General features: G+C 42.8%; 1 protein-coding gene across 6 annotated transcripts in view; it reads left to right on the top strand.

The window, feature by feature from the left end:
- Positions 1-12,996, top strand: part of HTR1F (5-hydroxytryptamine receptor 1F) — a 117,973-nt gene extending 104,977 nt beyond the window's left edge. For all 6 annotated transcript variants that reach the window (XM_042789013.1, XM_042789012.1, XM_042789015.1 and 3 more), the window contains one exon: positions 8,800-12,996. In XM_042789013.1, the coding sequence (XP_042644947.1) occupies positions 8,838-9,938 (1,101 nt within the window). In that variant the 5' untranslated portion in view covers positions 8,800-8,837 and the 3' untranslated portion in view covers positions 9,939-12,996. The remainder of the gene's footprint in view (positions 1-8,799) is intronic.
- The last annotated feature ends 2,183 nt before the right edge of the window (positions 12,997-15,179 follow it).

Genomic DNA, 15,179 nt, shown 5'->3' on the forward strand with positions numbered 1-15,179 from the left:
GAAAATATCAGTTGTGTTGTTACTGTCCAGGAGTAAACAAGGTAGTTTCTTCCAGCTGAATAAAAGCTTTCACAGTTATTATATAATAAAAAACACATGTGATAAAATTCCCAAGGAACTAAGACATAAGGTGCCCACATTATCTTAGAAGTCAGGTAATGTGGAAGCTATTCCACCAAAATGCCTATTAAATAGAAAACACTTTTTTTTTTTTCCTTTTCCTTTAAAGTTGAACTCCTTGTAATAGAGTTGCAGAGGTAGGTGTATCAGTGAAAAAGGTCTGACTTACAGCTGCACAGGCATGTGTTTTCAGAGGGCTGGCAAAGAACACATGGCCCCAAAGCATAAGGATGAGTGGGAAGTGGAAGAAACAAGGCTGCATTTTATTACTGTTCAAAGGAAGTAAAATTGCCTCTCAACCTCCTTGCTCCAATGCTGCTTTGTGGTTCCTACAGGTTTCAAGCCCTTACCTGAAAGGTGGTGTTTTGAAACACAAGCAAAGCCCTTCTGCATTTTCACTTCACTGTACAAATTTAGTTGATAATCATGAAAGCAAGCCACTCCTGCACAGTATGAAACTAGTTGTGCAAATTACATCTACAAATGGGTGAACAGTCAATTCTTTGATTCACTGCCAATCCGAAAAAAACTTGAAACAAAAACAAACAAAAGCCTTGCTTTCTCTTCAACAGAACTAAAATAAAAATGTTTAAACGTCTCTTTCTAACACTGAAAATTTTTGGTTGAATGGAACATTTTAGGCTGTTAGATGCAAACTAAATTAAGGATGGGTGCCAACGAGTGGGGATAGGAAGTAAATGGCCCACTCATGATATGGAGGGTCCAAGTTCAGAATCCAACCCCCCATCCAAGGAGACATGTGCCTCTAAGGACAGGCTGTTGGCCACGTGGTTACATGGGACTTTGTCAGTCTGTATACAATAGTTGCCATCATCAAGGAATCATTTTGCTCAGTGTAGAGTTCACACACAGGGGGATGGGGTGCCCAGACACTACTTCATTTCTCACAGGCATTTATTTACACAGCTGAGAACATCAGCAGCAGAAGAGATGGCAGGGAGCAGCTCCCACGGGCACTACTGTCCATGACCTGGTCCTCTGGGGCTCTCCCACACCATATACAATATAAGAGGCAGCTATCCACACCACTACCCTGAGACGTCTGGTCTAGGGATTCAGACCAGCCTCAAATAACACAGGAAACTGAATCCTCTCATCTAATCGACTACAGAAATAAATCACTGCCATCTCCTCTGGAGAATTACAAAGATGGGTCTGAAATTTTCCCCTTCTCCAGCCAAAGTGATCAAATTCATAACAGGTTCACTTTCCAGTCACCCAACAACTGAAGTTGCATTTGGGAGGCATGCTTACTGTTTTATATAAGCAAGTCCGTCATCCTGTGGACCATGCCGTTCTTGCTGCTGCTCCTCCTTCCCCCCTCCCAGAGGACTGACCGAGAAGCCAGCTTGCCTACCCCCTCTCCCCGCCACCATCTCCCTCAACTAGATTAAAACTGATGGCACTGGGACATGAAATAAAGAGCAAACACAGATGAGTGACTAATTTTCCAAAAGGAGACAAAAAAAACCCAAACCCTCAACTTCAACACTAAAAGTAGCAAGGAATGCATAATTACTTTCTGAACATCATTCTTCCATGTGAGCAAATGCAGCAGTTGCTACAGATGTGATGACAATAAGCAGGGGAGGTATCCTCCAGGCAGGCTTGACAAGCAGCATAGGACTACACTGTTGTCCAACCGATGCAAGTAGAGAACCCAGCAAAGGCACCAGGCAGTGCTTCACAGACTAACCCCACCTATGTAGCAACCCTGCTTCCCAGGCAGGTTTTACTGAGTGCTCTGCTTATGCCTACCTGGCTGAGTTTAAAGCTCACTCAAGTGGTAACTCCCCAGGAACTGCAATAACACCTCTGAAATGCAGGAGGCAAGGAGCTGCTCCCCTGTGACAGTGGCACGGGAATCCTGATTATGTGGGGTCATCACATTTGGGCTTGAAGAGTCTGGTATTTTGCAGACGGGAAAACATGAAGCATTTGGTAAAGCTCATGAAGTAACGAAGCAAAGACCAAAGTCTGCTGGAGAGAGATGTGTCAAAGGAGTCACAGCCAGCAAGCTGCAATTTATACAGCCTCAGTAGGAAAAATGAAGGTGAGCTAATTACACCAGGGAGGCAAGGACAGAAGCTATTTCAGTGCTTCACTCTGTCCCTTTGCCAGAGATTACCATCTTTATTCTGGTCCTGACTGAGTTGGTACTTGCATCTCTCTTGTCAGCATCCAGTGGCAGAAGGCAAGTTCACCTTCCCTGGCAACTTGAGCAAGCCCTCATACTTTGCATTTCAGCTGCTTCAGAGGAAGCACTACCTCCCTCCTGTTGATTTTGCTCCAGGAGCAATAACATGACAGAGCAGACATATGGGACAGTAACTTTCAGGGCTAAGTCTGTCAGACTCTGTCATTTTGGCCATTTGGGATTATTTCTGTTGGCTGAAAGAATTTAAAGAGCCATCCAGAAAATTAAAGCAAGCATAATCTTTGTTGTGCCTGACACAAAACATACCGCAGTGTATCATTTTGCCAACACAGGGACTCAGACTGCAACATAGCTAAGAAAAGCATCAAATGCAGGTTTACAATATAACTTCTGGGCTTTGCATAAAGGGCACAGAAATGGACTTTTCTTTGCCATTCTGCAAGAAATCAGAACACCTGTACTCAGGCAATAAGTGGATTTGTGCATCTCTAAGCAGGAAGCACCTATTCTCCAGGACTCTGATTTGTTTCCTTCATGTGTTAAATTGATATTCAGGGCACACTGCAAAACCTAACTATTTACCCATGTTTCTCCTGAGGGATGCTTAGGAGGCAGAATTCTGTATTATCTTTAGTTAATATTAGTTCAATTAATTTATCTGTGAATTTACAATTATTTGTGGTCTGTTATTTTTAGAAATGGGTCTGATGTAACCTTCTACAAGTGAAAACAATAAATAACTCTAGTCAATAGACACTCAAGCAGCAAAACCTAAAGAGCTTTTGGGATATTCCTCCAGTTTACCAATACATTTCAGGTCCAGAATGTGCCTAATCCCATGGACTGGGAGAGTACCACGTAAAACAGGGAATGCAAAGCATTACTTCAGCATGCACGTACAAGTATTTGCTGAGATCATAAGGACTAGAAATAACCCTGCCTCCTGGTTAAACAGCAGATATGAGGTGGGAGGGGGAAGAAGAGTTTTAAGGATACAAAAATGCAGACGGGGTAAGGAAAGCTAGCAACCTTGTGGTTCCTGCTTTGCACTTCAAACTGCTGGTAGACATCTATCTATTTCGCATTCCATGAATGACAGGCTTGCAGCAGTTGCCTTCAGCTGGCAAGTAACTTCTCTTACAAACCTGCCAGTTACCTCTGCTTTGTCCCAGGGGATGCACTGTAGCTTTAAGAGCCTTAGAAAGTGTTATTGGGAGGCAAGAATTTAAGGACAGGACCCTAGGAATCAAGTGAAAGTGCCCCTCTCCCTCATCTGCTGGGACACTCTGTGAAGTACATATCCCCCTCTCAGATCCAAGTACAAGCTCACCCTTCTTAAGCAGATTTGTTTAATCTAAAAGAGTGTTATTTCCCTTTATTTATATTTAATATGACAGATCATTACTAAGCTAATTGTCATTTGAACACCACGTGGTTGCTATCTAAGGTGCAGAGCCACACCAGGGAAAATTTTTACAAGCTCTTAAATACCAGTTTCAGAAGCAATTTTAGGTCCCATACAAAGCTGGTACGTATAACTACTTTCTCCTTCTATAGTTATTTTAGTCTTACCTTCAGTAAGTATCTAGCTAGCCTATTCAGGAGCAGGTGATAAAAACAGGATAGCTGTAAACAAGTATAGTCTTCCCTTTCATCAGGAAAAGAAGTTCACAAGATCAACTTCCATTGGAGCACAAAAGCTAGACCTTTCTCACCAGCTTACAAATCAGTTTGGCCAACAGAGCAAGAGATCCTGCTAGCAGGTGAAACACCTCATCATTTCAAGGCCAGCTGAAGCCTGTTTGAGTGAGACGGGCACGATCTATCTGTGCCACTGACACAACTTTGTGTTTACTTAATGCACAAAGGCTGTTATTACTGTCTATAGCAATTTAAATACCCTTAGCTCAGTCATTTTGCTTTCTGTGTACTGTTACTGTTTTTAAATTAAAGACACATTTTGCTAAAGAACCCACATGGAAAAAAATCAAGCAAACACACCCCCCCATACACTCAGAAAACTTGTATTCAAAAGCACTACTTAAACTCTAATCAGCAAGTTTTCTCACCACCAGTACTTAAAGCAATATAAAACAAACCAGGTCCAAAAATCAAGAGCTGTGAACTTCTAGCAGTTCAGTCTAAATTCAGAATCCCAAACAGCAGGTTCATGATGCCCTTCCCAAAGGCATTCCCAGCCATGGTTCTCCAGTAACTGGTGTTTCGTATTATTTTCCAGGTTTGCTCAAAGGCAGGGGCATGCTCTTTTCCAAACCTGGAAGGGCAGACTAATGCTATTGAACAAGAGCAATCTTACTACTATTTTGTAAATCTCTGACATAAATAGGTGGTTATGGACTTAGTAACATATACACATGCTCCTGCAAAACTGAGGAGCGCCAACAACATTCCCTTTTCTTTGAGTGGCCACTAGACAAATTCAATGTTTACTTTTTCGATAAGGCTGCACAGACATTTTCCCCCATGCCTTCTAAACCAGATCAGTAGGATGATATATGTGTTTTTACAAACAAGGAAGTACTTACATTCTGGTCACTTTAACATGCCGTATCTGGGAGGGAAGGAAAAAAGATTTGTAGAAGTATCTAATTCCTCAAACAATAATGTTCATGTATCCAAGATAACAGATATACTATCTTAGGTGAACAGCAGCTTCCTTTGTTTACAGGGCTCTTGTGCAGCAATTGAAGGCTAGTATTTTAGTGGGTCAACCGAAATACCATATCTGTAGTTTAATAGCAGTAATAGATTAATTTACGGTGTTAAGATCTATAATGAAGATCAAGTACAAGACAGCATTTTCACCAATCTTAAATTCAGGACAATATAATGCAATTGAAGCTTCAAGTCTTTCTGAAGTTTTCCAACAACAGTTGTGTATTGAAAAGGTAATAATAAAAGACAACACTTCCAACTGCAGCAAGAGCAACTTCCATGGAATTTGAAATATCAGTGATAAGCTGATAGATTCAGTTTAGTCCTTCAAGAGGGGCACTGAGTTTCTAGTTCCACAAAAGTAGCCTTTACAACAAATGGACTGTAATAATTTATTTGAAAATAGTTACAGGTCACTGCTGAACCCATTCTACATTTGTTGAAATACAGATTTCTCTTCAGCTCGGCATGGCTGCAAGTTTGCTTTCATTCACGAAAACAAATTCACTGCTCATAGAACAGAGGTCCAAGTCTTCCATGCTTCATTTTGAAGTCTTATGTCAGGTATGTGGCCATAAAGAGATGCCCACACTGCAGGACAGAGGGACTGTGCCTGCTCTGTGAGGCAAGAGCTTGGTAGATTCACACCAGGATAACAGCAAACTGAGCTGTAGTTCTCCCACAGCACCTGGGGGATCACCTGAGATTAGATCTTCCCTGCCCTAAATGCATACAAGAGATAATTCATGTTACTAAGAGAAGGCAATATACGTATGCAAAGCAGGGTAGCAGGGAAGTACTTCTGTAGCTATTTTACAGAGAATTAACTGAAGCACTTCAATGTATTTGCTCAAAAATTGACACGGAAAGCCTACAGCAGAGGGGCAGAAGCCAGCTCTCCTGCATCCTAATCCAGTGCACTATTTATAGGATCATCCTTCATACTCCTAAAAGAGGTTCCATTGCTTGCTGAGAAGAGAAGCCAGTGATGACCACTGATTGGACTGAGTTAAACTTAGCAAGAGAAAATCCAGAATTAGTTGATCCTGGAAGTGATCAAAAGAGAGAGAGGCAGCAGATCTTAAATGCTACCAGTGTTTCAACTCCACGTATTTATAAAACAATCTTTTTAGCTAATGATGGCCCAATAACCTTGCATGAATTCCCACCACAGTTAGCAGAAGATTCCCATCCCCCCTTGGACAGGAAAGCCACCAAACTCTGTGACTGGCAGCCCTAAGCAGCACAGCCCACTGAATGGCTCCGTAACTTCAAAGGGAGCCACTACCTTGGGGGGTAGATCTTGTCACCATACCACTGTCTCCCTTGGATGGAGCCCCACTCTTTGGTCTGCACAGCAGCCCACGGGGACCACCCTGGACACCTGCTGCCAGGGCTGTGAGGGCAACAGCAGAGGGTCTTAACGCTCCACATAGGAGCAGGAGGGCATATGTCCAGATGGGTACCATTAAAAAACAGGTTATGTCCCACGAACAGAAGATCCCAACACGATTACCTATCTAACAGCAGTACACTAAAAACTCAGTGTGGCTGTCATCAATACTGCTGTATTTCCTTGCTAGCAGCCTGAATGAAATCTGAGCATACCATCCGATAATCTTAAAACCACACAGAGAAGCATAATCACTGCACATGGCAAGTAAGCAGACTTCTGTCACTGTGCTTCTTACAGCGAGCCTCCAAATCACTGCAGCACTAAGGAAACCTACTTATTCCTACACACCAGTTTTGAGAACCCACCCATACTATTTTCCTTACTCTATGGTCTCAAACTGCATAATCTTTCAAAAGCTATTAATCAGATTTCATTATCTCTAAATTGCTTTTTGCCTGCTTGCAATTAAGGACTAATATGCAAAGAGTTAGAAATGTATAAGGTAATTAACCATAATGAGTAACTGTTCTAAAATATGATCAACTGCTGGATATCATCAGAAGTCTTAATTTTTCCCAATAAACTTTTTTTTCCCATGTATTTATACAAGATCAAAAATTAAGTTTTATTTAGCAGAGGTTAACATTCACCAGATAATACTATATGTGCCTATTCCTTCTCTGGAAGGCAGCTATCTTTAGGCAAAAATATCTGCAAACTAGCAATTAAAGTGGATTCAGAAGGTTCTAAGGTGACACCGACATGATAAAAGATCTATTTTTATGCGTGTCAAGTATATTTCAAGTTCAGAGAGAGGAACACAGAGAGAAAGAGAGCACATGCATGCTGTAATCAGCTCACGTACAGGACAAGATTCTGCTCAGCATTTGTAAATATCGCCACGTAAAATACAATTCCTTTCCTTGTTCTTCCAAACAATTAAAAGTTGGTCAAGCAATGCTAAAAACCTTTTTGAGTAGGTCAGTAGCATATTAAGCATTGCCCAGGTTAGAATATCAAACCAAGTCAGTGATCTGAATCCAAGGTTATAAACAGTATATGAGATTCTTTTTCAGCCACTCCAGCATAATATCAAAAAGCTTTAGTTATGTTAATGAGACCCATTTTTCCTAAGAAACATTATTCACTTAGTTCACTTATTTCCCTACATGTGGCATCCAAAGCAACACAAGTGCAACACACTGACTACACTCTAAAATTTGTCAGAGTGAACCCCACTTAGGGGTTCATCAGGTAGACTTTACACACACAATAAATTGCCAGTCAAAGCTCACAAGAGGATGAAACCCAATCCTCCTACTGTGAGTTACAAGCTCCAATCTAAAAAGCTGGAAACTCCTACTTCAGCTGCAGTCTATAGAGTGCTCAGGAATCCTTCTTGATAAGAAAGTAGGGTTCACATCCCAGAACAGAACCGAGAATTTATTTCAGCAGTATTTTCCTGCTTTTTGCTTCCTGCAGATCCATAACAGGAGTTATAGTGTTTCCATAGACAGAGTCATTAGCAGAACAACTCGCATCCAAGTTTTCTGCAGTTTTCTTCGGCAGCAACCACAGAATAGCAGAACTTAAGGAAAAGTAAAGATGTTCTCAAGACTCTAATCTATGTATAATATTTCAGTCAGACAATAAGTCAACTATTTAAAGCTTTAAAATATATTCAGCTGTTTCATTTTAGAGCCGCATAAGAGGAAGCTCTAAAATTAAACTTTCAACACGCAATTGTTCCTTCTCCTGTTTATACTGCAATGATTCACATTTCTGTTTTCTCTTTAAAACTATGTCCCAGTTTAGAAAGCCCATGTTTATCTACACACAAGGGAGGACTCACACACTGATGGGAGAAAAGGAGTTTGTATAGAGAAAAGAAGCATTATGCTTGCTTCCCGTGGAGTAAAGTTTTCAACAGTCATTACATTGCTTAGCGGAGTGGACAGTGCTAGCCTAAGAGCAGTATTAGTACCTGCTTTAGGGTGAGATTATCCACATCTAACCAGTTTCAAGCCTCCACTAGAGTCCACTCAGAGTGAATATTTAGCAGGAGGGCTGGCTCTGCACCCCAGGGACTGCCCTGAAGCTGCTGCCCTGCTCGAGGAACGCAGCAGGCTCCCCTGTGCAGCGCCGTGCAGCTCCCCACAGGGCAGCACCTTCTTGGGCCCCACAGCATGCACCTCTCCCACGCCATGCGGACATGCCCTTCACAACAGCATGGCCAAGGAGAAAGAAGAGGCCCCTATTCTGGAGGGAGAGAATCCCACGTAGTGCTAGCCAGGAAAATCCATCTGGAGCCACAATCTTTTCTAATAGCAAGTCTGAGGTTCTAAGTTTGGGGCCCATAAGATGACAAAAATCAAGACTTCCTGGAGACTAAGGGTGTACTTTCTGAATGTTTTTACTTTTCTAACAGGTAACTGCTACTGGTAAAGATCACCTTTAAAAGGGAACATGGATTTAATAAACTCAACTGAACAAAACGGTACATCAGAAGAACTATTCAAATGGGTGACATCCAAGATTCTCATTTCCATTACCTTGTCTGTGCTTGCACTAATGACAACGGCCATCAATTCTCTCGTGATGACTGCAATAATTGTGACAAGAAAGCTCCACCACCCCGCCAACTATCTAATCTGCTCTCTTGCAGTGACTGATTTCCTTGTGGCAGTCCTAGTGATGCCCTTCAGCATCGTCTACATTGTAAAGGAGACCTGGATCATGGGGCAAGTGGTGTGTGACATCTGGCTGAGCGTGGACATTACGTGCTGCACATGTTCCATCTTGCATCTCTCTGCCATTGCTTTGGACCGGTACAGAGCAATCACAGATGCTGTGGAATATGCACGGAAAAGGACACCCAAGCACGCTGGCATCATGATTGCAGTGGTATGGATCATATCCATTTTTATCTCCATGCCGCCTTTGTTTTGGCGGCACCAGACGACCAGCAGGGATGACGAATGCATCATCAAACATGACCACATTGTTTTCACCATTTACTCTACATTTGGCGCCTTCTACATCCCGCTGGCCTTGATTCTGATCCTTTATTACAAGATATACAAGGCAGCAAAGACATTTCACAGAAGAAGCATCAGCCGGATTGTAAGGGAGGAGGTAAATGGACAAGTCCTTTTGGACACAGGTGAAAGAAGCACCAAATCGGCTTCAATGCCCAGCACAGTGGAGAAGACATCAGATCCTCTGGTGAACTGCGATAAAATCAATATCACTCTACGAAGCCCCAGGTCTGAATCTAAGCACGAGAAGTCCTGGAAAAAACAGAGAATCTCTAGCACAAGAGAGCGAAAGGCAGCAACTACACTGGGTCTGATCTTGGGGGCATTTGTGATCTGCTGGCTTCCTTTTTTTGTAAAAGAAGTAGTTGTTAATACCTGTGAAAGATGTCACATCTCAGAAGACATGTCTAATTTCCTAGCATGGCTGGGATATATAAATTCCCTTATTAACCCTCTAATCTACACAATCTTTAATGAAGACTTCAAGAAAGCCTTCCAGAAGCTTGTGCGGTGTAGGCAATATCTTTAAGAGCTTTTGTTCATATAAGGAGAACATACACATTGTTTTTTAACCTGTATAAATTTATGTAAATGAGATTACATTTGTTGTATTTAAGGAAAAGCACCAAGACTCTGCATTTACAATATGACTTTTTTATATCAGTAGTACTGGGAGCATAAATTGCCCAAGTTTTAAAGAGATGGATTATCTGGGATCACTTTTTCCCTGGAAAAAGAGGTAGTATATTATGGCTCTGATCCAGATGGGATTTGCATAGCTGCCTAACTTGAAGCATAAGGTATTACCTTAAATATGAAGGAAATATATGCTTGAAGTAGACAAAGAAACAAAATTTTGTAAAAAAAATAACCCTCCGTCATCAATGAAATTTTAAATAAAACACCACGCAGGTTTTAAACCCTAATTACAAACAAGAAGATAGAAAATACACCTTGGAATTAAGTCATTATTTTATTAGTTTGGCACAGGCCTGCAGCATAGAGCCAAGCCACTCCCAGTGAAGGGTAGTAGCTTTAAACATATCTAACATCATTCTGTGTCAGTTAGCTGAGTGCAGCTGCAGCCCTGCCTCCTCCCGTAGATGAAGGACTTCCCTGCCTTATGCCCTCGCAGCACCCCAGCAGCAGGCAAGGTGCTTTCATGGGTTTCCAGTTTCACAGCAAGCCAGTGTTGTGAGCCCTCTGCCACTGCCACCCACAGCAAGCGTGGGCACAGCCCCAAGGGAAACAGCCAGTTGGGGCACCTGCCGTGAGCTGGGTGCACGCAGTGCCTGGTGCGCTGAGACACCACTTCAGTGAGCACTGGGGAGGGTAAGTTCATAAAGAGCAGCTGGTCCTCCTTACGGAGATGTTAGAAGGGAGAGAAGCGTGAGATACACCTTTCTTCGCATCCTCATCCTTACCTCACACACCTGGCCAGGCACAGCTCCTCTGACTTTCAGCACCAAACCCAGCCACACAGTTTGTGCCAGGACCCCCACAGCACTGCCGATGGCGGGTGGCTTAGTGAGGTTTGGTTGAGGGCCACCTAATGAAGAACTCGGGCTGACAGCTCCCGCTCAGCATGTTCAGCCCTCCACCCCCAGAAGCCCGACGTCCCCGAAGTCTTTTCTCAACTGCCTCAAGCTCTAGGGCTGTGCACCCTCTTTCCAAGCATGTGAGGAAGCAGAGACTGACCACGGTGCTGGCAGTGTGGGTGTCTGGAAAAGGCTGTGCAGCAGCTTCTCCAGTAAGGGCAGTATGCAGTGCACACCTGGGCAGGGGATCCTGTGGGGTGCTCACTGGCTGGCACCTCTAAACCCCTCCTTCCCCCAGAGCATCTAGTCCATTCCCCCAGTCCCAGCAGAGCTAGAAGGGCCTTGTAAACACTCCAGCCAGCCCCGGCCAGCTGGTTCAGTCAAGGATAACCACAATGAATAAATTCCTTTGTGGGATGCCTTCTATGGTCTCAAAGATGGCACCTTGTCCAACCTTGATTTACATGCTCTAGATGCCAAGCCATGAGTGCAAGAACAGTCTTTGCCTCAGAACCAGTATTGCAAGTTTGCCGACAGCTGAGAGTCCTAACAGAGCAGTGGGCATTTACCCCTGAGTGCAGATGCATCACTGAGAGCCACACTAGAACCCAGGGATGGGTCTTGCACTTTTCAGGACAAACAGATTCAATCTATGTCACTAAGACCCCAGCTTTGAATTCGCTGCCAGCCATTCGATGCTGTCTAGCAGGAATAGGGACTTGAGGCTCCTTACAGGAACTACAAACCCCACTGTCAGCAGCAGCAGTCTCCTGCAGCGGTGCTCTGATTTGGCACGTGGGCCAGCAGCTTAGGGACATCACAAAGAAGCTGAGACGTGAGACCACTGTGCACACCCTTAGTTTGGGAAAAGTATCACTGCTCTTTGCAGCTGTTCTTCTGAGAAACTTTCAGCAGTTTGCATTAGACAAGAAAACCCATACAGAAGACATCACTGTCATTTCTTCCTCCCCCTCTCCCTCCCCTGCATTACAAAATCTGGAGTTTAATAATTTTTATATTTTGCCCACTAGCTACCAGCTGACACAACAGCTGTCAGAAGTGTTTCTTGCAAGATGACGAGGTTTGAAACCTGAGATATTGAACTAATTTGTTTCTGTCACTTGCAACTTACTGTATTCTCCTTTCACATCAAGGTCCAAATGAGATGCTATTCAGAAGTACTCGAAACGGTGCATTTGCTTTACTGTTGATTTTAACCCAGCCAAGAATCTAATGGAAAGCTCACTTGTCATGCCGTGTAGCTCTAGCGCAGCGGTGGCACAGCTAAATCTGAAGATACTAGGATGCGACAGAATGGAATTTGGCTCATGCTCAGTGCAAGCTAGCGCACTTGCTACCATTGCAGTCAGAGCACAGCCCCTGCAGCCCCCGTGACCTCGGTAATGGCTGCATTATGCTGAAAGAAAAAACTGCGTTAAACATCAGCTGTGCTCTGCTGTCTCCAGAAAGAGCCACGGAATTCAGCTTTCTAAAAGGATTAGCAGATTAGCAGAAGGCAGCAAAGAAAACCCCACTGAAACATTTAAGATTGAAGACCTCTGTTTCCCACATTTCCTGAGTACTGAGTCATAACATTGGATACCTAGGGGCAGGACTTCCTCTCCCCCTGCTTCTCCCTTTATGACTGCTGGAGGGTAGAGTATATTGTTTATCCTCTTACACATAAGAAGTTTGACAATACCTTGTGAAATCAGATTGGAAGAAAAAATAGGGGGTTGCTTTTGAGGAGAAAAGATACTTAATATACTCTTATTTAAATAATAATGGACAAAGCTCAAAGAATGGAATGATATGTAGATAAACAGAAAATAGCTGTCATTTATGCACTGTTAACAGTATTATATTCTGAATCTAATTAAGCTGCTAAACATTTCTCAAGATGCAGGGTGGTTTCTTTTGTATCATTTTCACTGAGCTGTATCTGCTCACCCTTCAACACCCCAGTGGTGGAAGATGCAACTACAAGTAATCTAAGCAAACGAGTGGGTAGTTATCCTATTAAAAGCACTTGCGGCTTGCGGACCATCATTTCTTGGTGTCTGACTGCACCTCCTCACTCATTCTCTAACAAAATCCACTGTGCCGAACACTTTATCACACAACCCCACACAGTATCATTTAATCTCTAGCATTTACCCATGCATGTGATGTGTTAAGAAAAAAACGTGAGTTCCTCTTTCAAAATGAATAAAGGTTAAGATTTCTGTGGGATGCTGCTTTCCCCTCCCCATGAAGTACACAGGCATCCACTGAAGCTTAGCACTGGACTCAAAGATAGAGCAGGAGCAAGATTTTATGCACTGAAGCTAAGATTTTTTTGCAAGTAGTTCTGTACCCTGTGAGAGTTCAGCCTCAGAAAATAGAAAAAATGATGTCTGGTTTCCCATTTCTATCAGAAGACTCTGTGTGTGTATTGCAGGGAAAGGCTTTACATCTCCTCTGGGGTTTGCACAAAGCTTCCTGGATCCCTATCCCTCCTGCAACTGCCCTCCCCGTTGCTGTTTGCTGCCCGCCCATCAGTTCAGATTTCTTCTAACACCCAGAGAACTGGATTTGGAGCAGCTGACCTGCTCCCACTTCAGCTTTCACAGAGAATAATTCCTGAAGCAGCTGTGAATGCTATATCCAGTTCAGGTGGATGGTTTTTGCTAACAGGTAGCAGTTAAATACACCTCATTATCCTGTACTAATTTCTTTCCCTTTCCTCCCTGACAGATGCTTTATTGGTGTCCTTTCCTCTTGAGGATGGCATACCCCTCCTAAGGGCTTGAGGATACAAATATACTTCTGTTTTAGTGATGCAGTCACACTTGTTAGCTCATGACTGTACCACCCAGAAACACCCACCTCATCCAAATGCGCTTTTGGCAGTCACTGTCTTCAGCTGGTGCCTAATTGTTCTCAGTGCTAGGGAGGTACACGGAAATAACTATGTGCCAAAGTATTTTCTCCAGTAGTTACAAACTCAGCATTATTTCTAGGCAAGTACACATGACTACTTGGCCTTTGCATTTCAGATTCTCTTGCAGAAGGGAAACAGAAAATGACCGCTGTAGTCATTGAAAGGAAGGGCTTTTCTGAACTCTACACACCAAAGAGTAAATGCTGCAAGAAAAGCAAGGGGAAACCCTTGTAGCAGCCGGGTAAGGATTAAGCATAAACCTGACACTGTACCTCATCTGGAAACAAGAGCTGCACCTGAGCATGGGCAGGTGTTCTCAGGGGGAGAGCTAACAGGTCAGCAGTCATCTGCTGGTCACAGCAGGCACTCGAGCACTCCAACACCCAAGTGAGTAGTAAATGGTGTCTGATGGTGGCTCTCGTATTCCTCCTCCAAAAAGTACTGCTGTACTACGGGGACAGTAGTACCAATAGCAGAACTGCTAAAAATTACCAGCAAGATGTTGGCATCTTCTCCCCTGCAAAATCCTGAAATTAATTAAACAGATTATTTTTTTCAGGATTTTTCGTTTGTCTTCTGGGGAGCCTGAGTCAAATTTCTTATTTCTCTGCTGAACCAGGAAGGCTAAACCTCTAAAAGAAACAAACATTTCTCTGATCTAGTGTTTCTAGCCATCATTTAGTAACTCAAGAAATTAAAGTCTCCTGATCATACCAAGCTTCGTTAAGAAGAAAGTACAGAGAACAGAAGAAACAGAAGTCAACAGCATTGGTATGAACAGTCAAGGTTACCAACCGAATTCAAAACAGCCTTTCTGGTATCAGATCCCTCACTCAGACACCAATGACTGAAAGCAACCTTATATCCTTGGGAACTTACTAAAGTATGAGTGTCCTAAATTCCAGTCGTTTACTTCACATTCTTAAGTAAGAACTCTGCAACTCGGGAAAATTTCAGAGGGAAATACTTTTAGGGAAGGAAAAAGTGATGTGTTTCATTAATACAGTTATGTATTAAAAATCTTGGAAGAGGTAAAGTGAAAGAAGATGCTTATTGAATGCTATTACTTTTTATCCACTAGTAGCTCAAATCAATTATATCTACTCTTTAAGACCTATATTTATTTTAACTATAGCCTTGAAGGTATTCATTGTCACATACCAGATGGGCAGCACTAACAAAATTAGCCTCCCTTTCTACTTTAAAGCAAGATAGTTCCTATACATGCATGATATTTTCTCTCACTAAATTAAACCTTTTCCTGTTCTTCCCGTACACTTATTGGTTTGGAACTCAGAGCAGTATTTTA

This window comes from Tyto alba, unplaced genomic scaffold (genome assembly GCF_018691265.1).
Source record: "Tyto alba isolate M040663 unplaced genomic scaffold, T.alba_DEE_v4.0 Super-Scaffold_14, whole genome shotgun sequence".
Classification (NCBI taxonomy): Eukaryota; Metazoa; Chordata; class Aves; order Strigiformes; family Tytonidae; genus Tyto; species Tyto alba.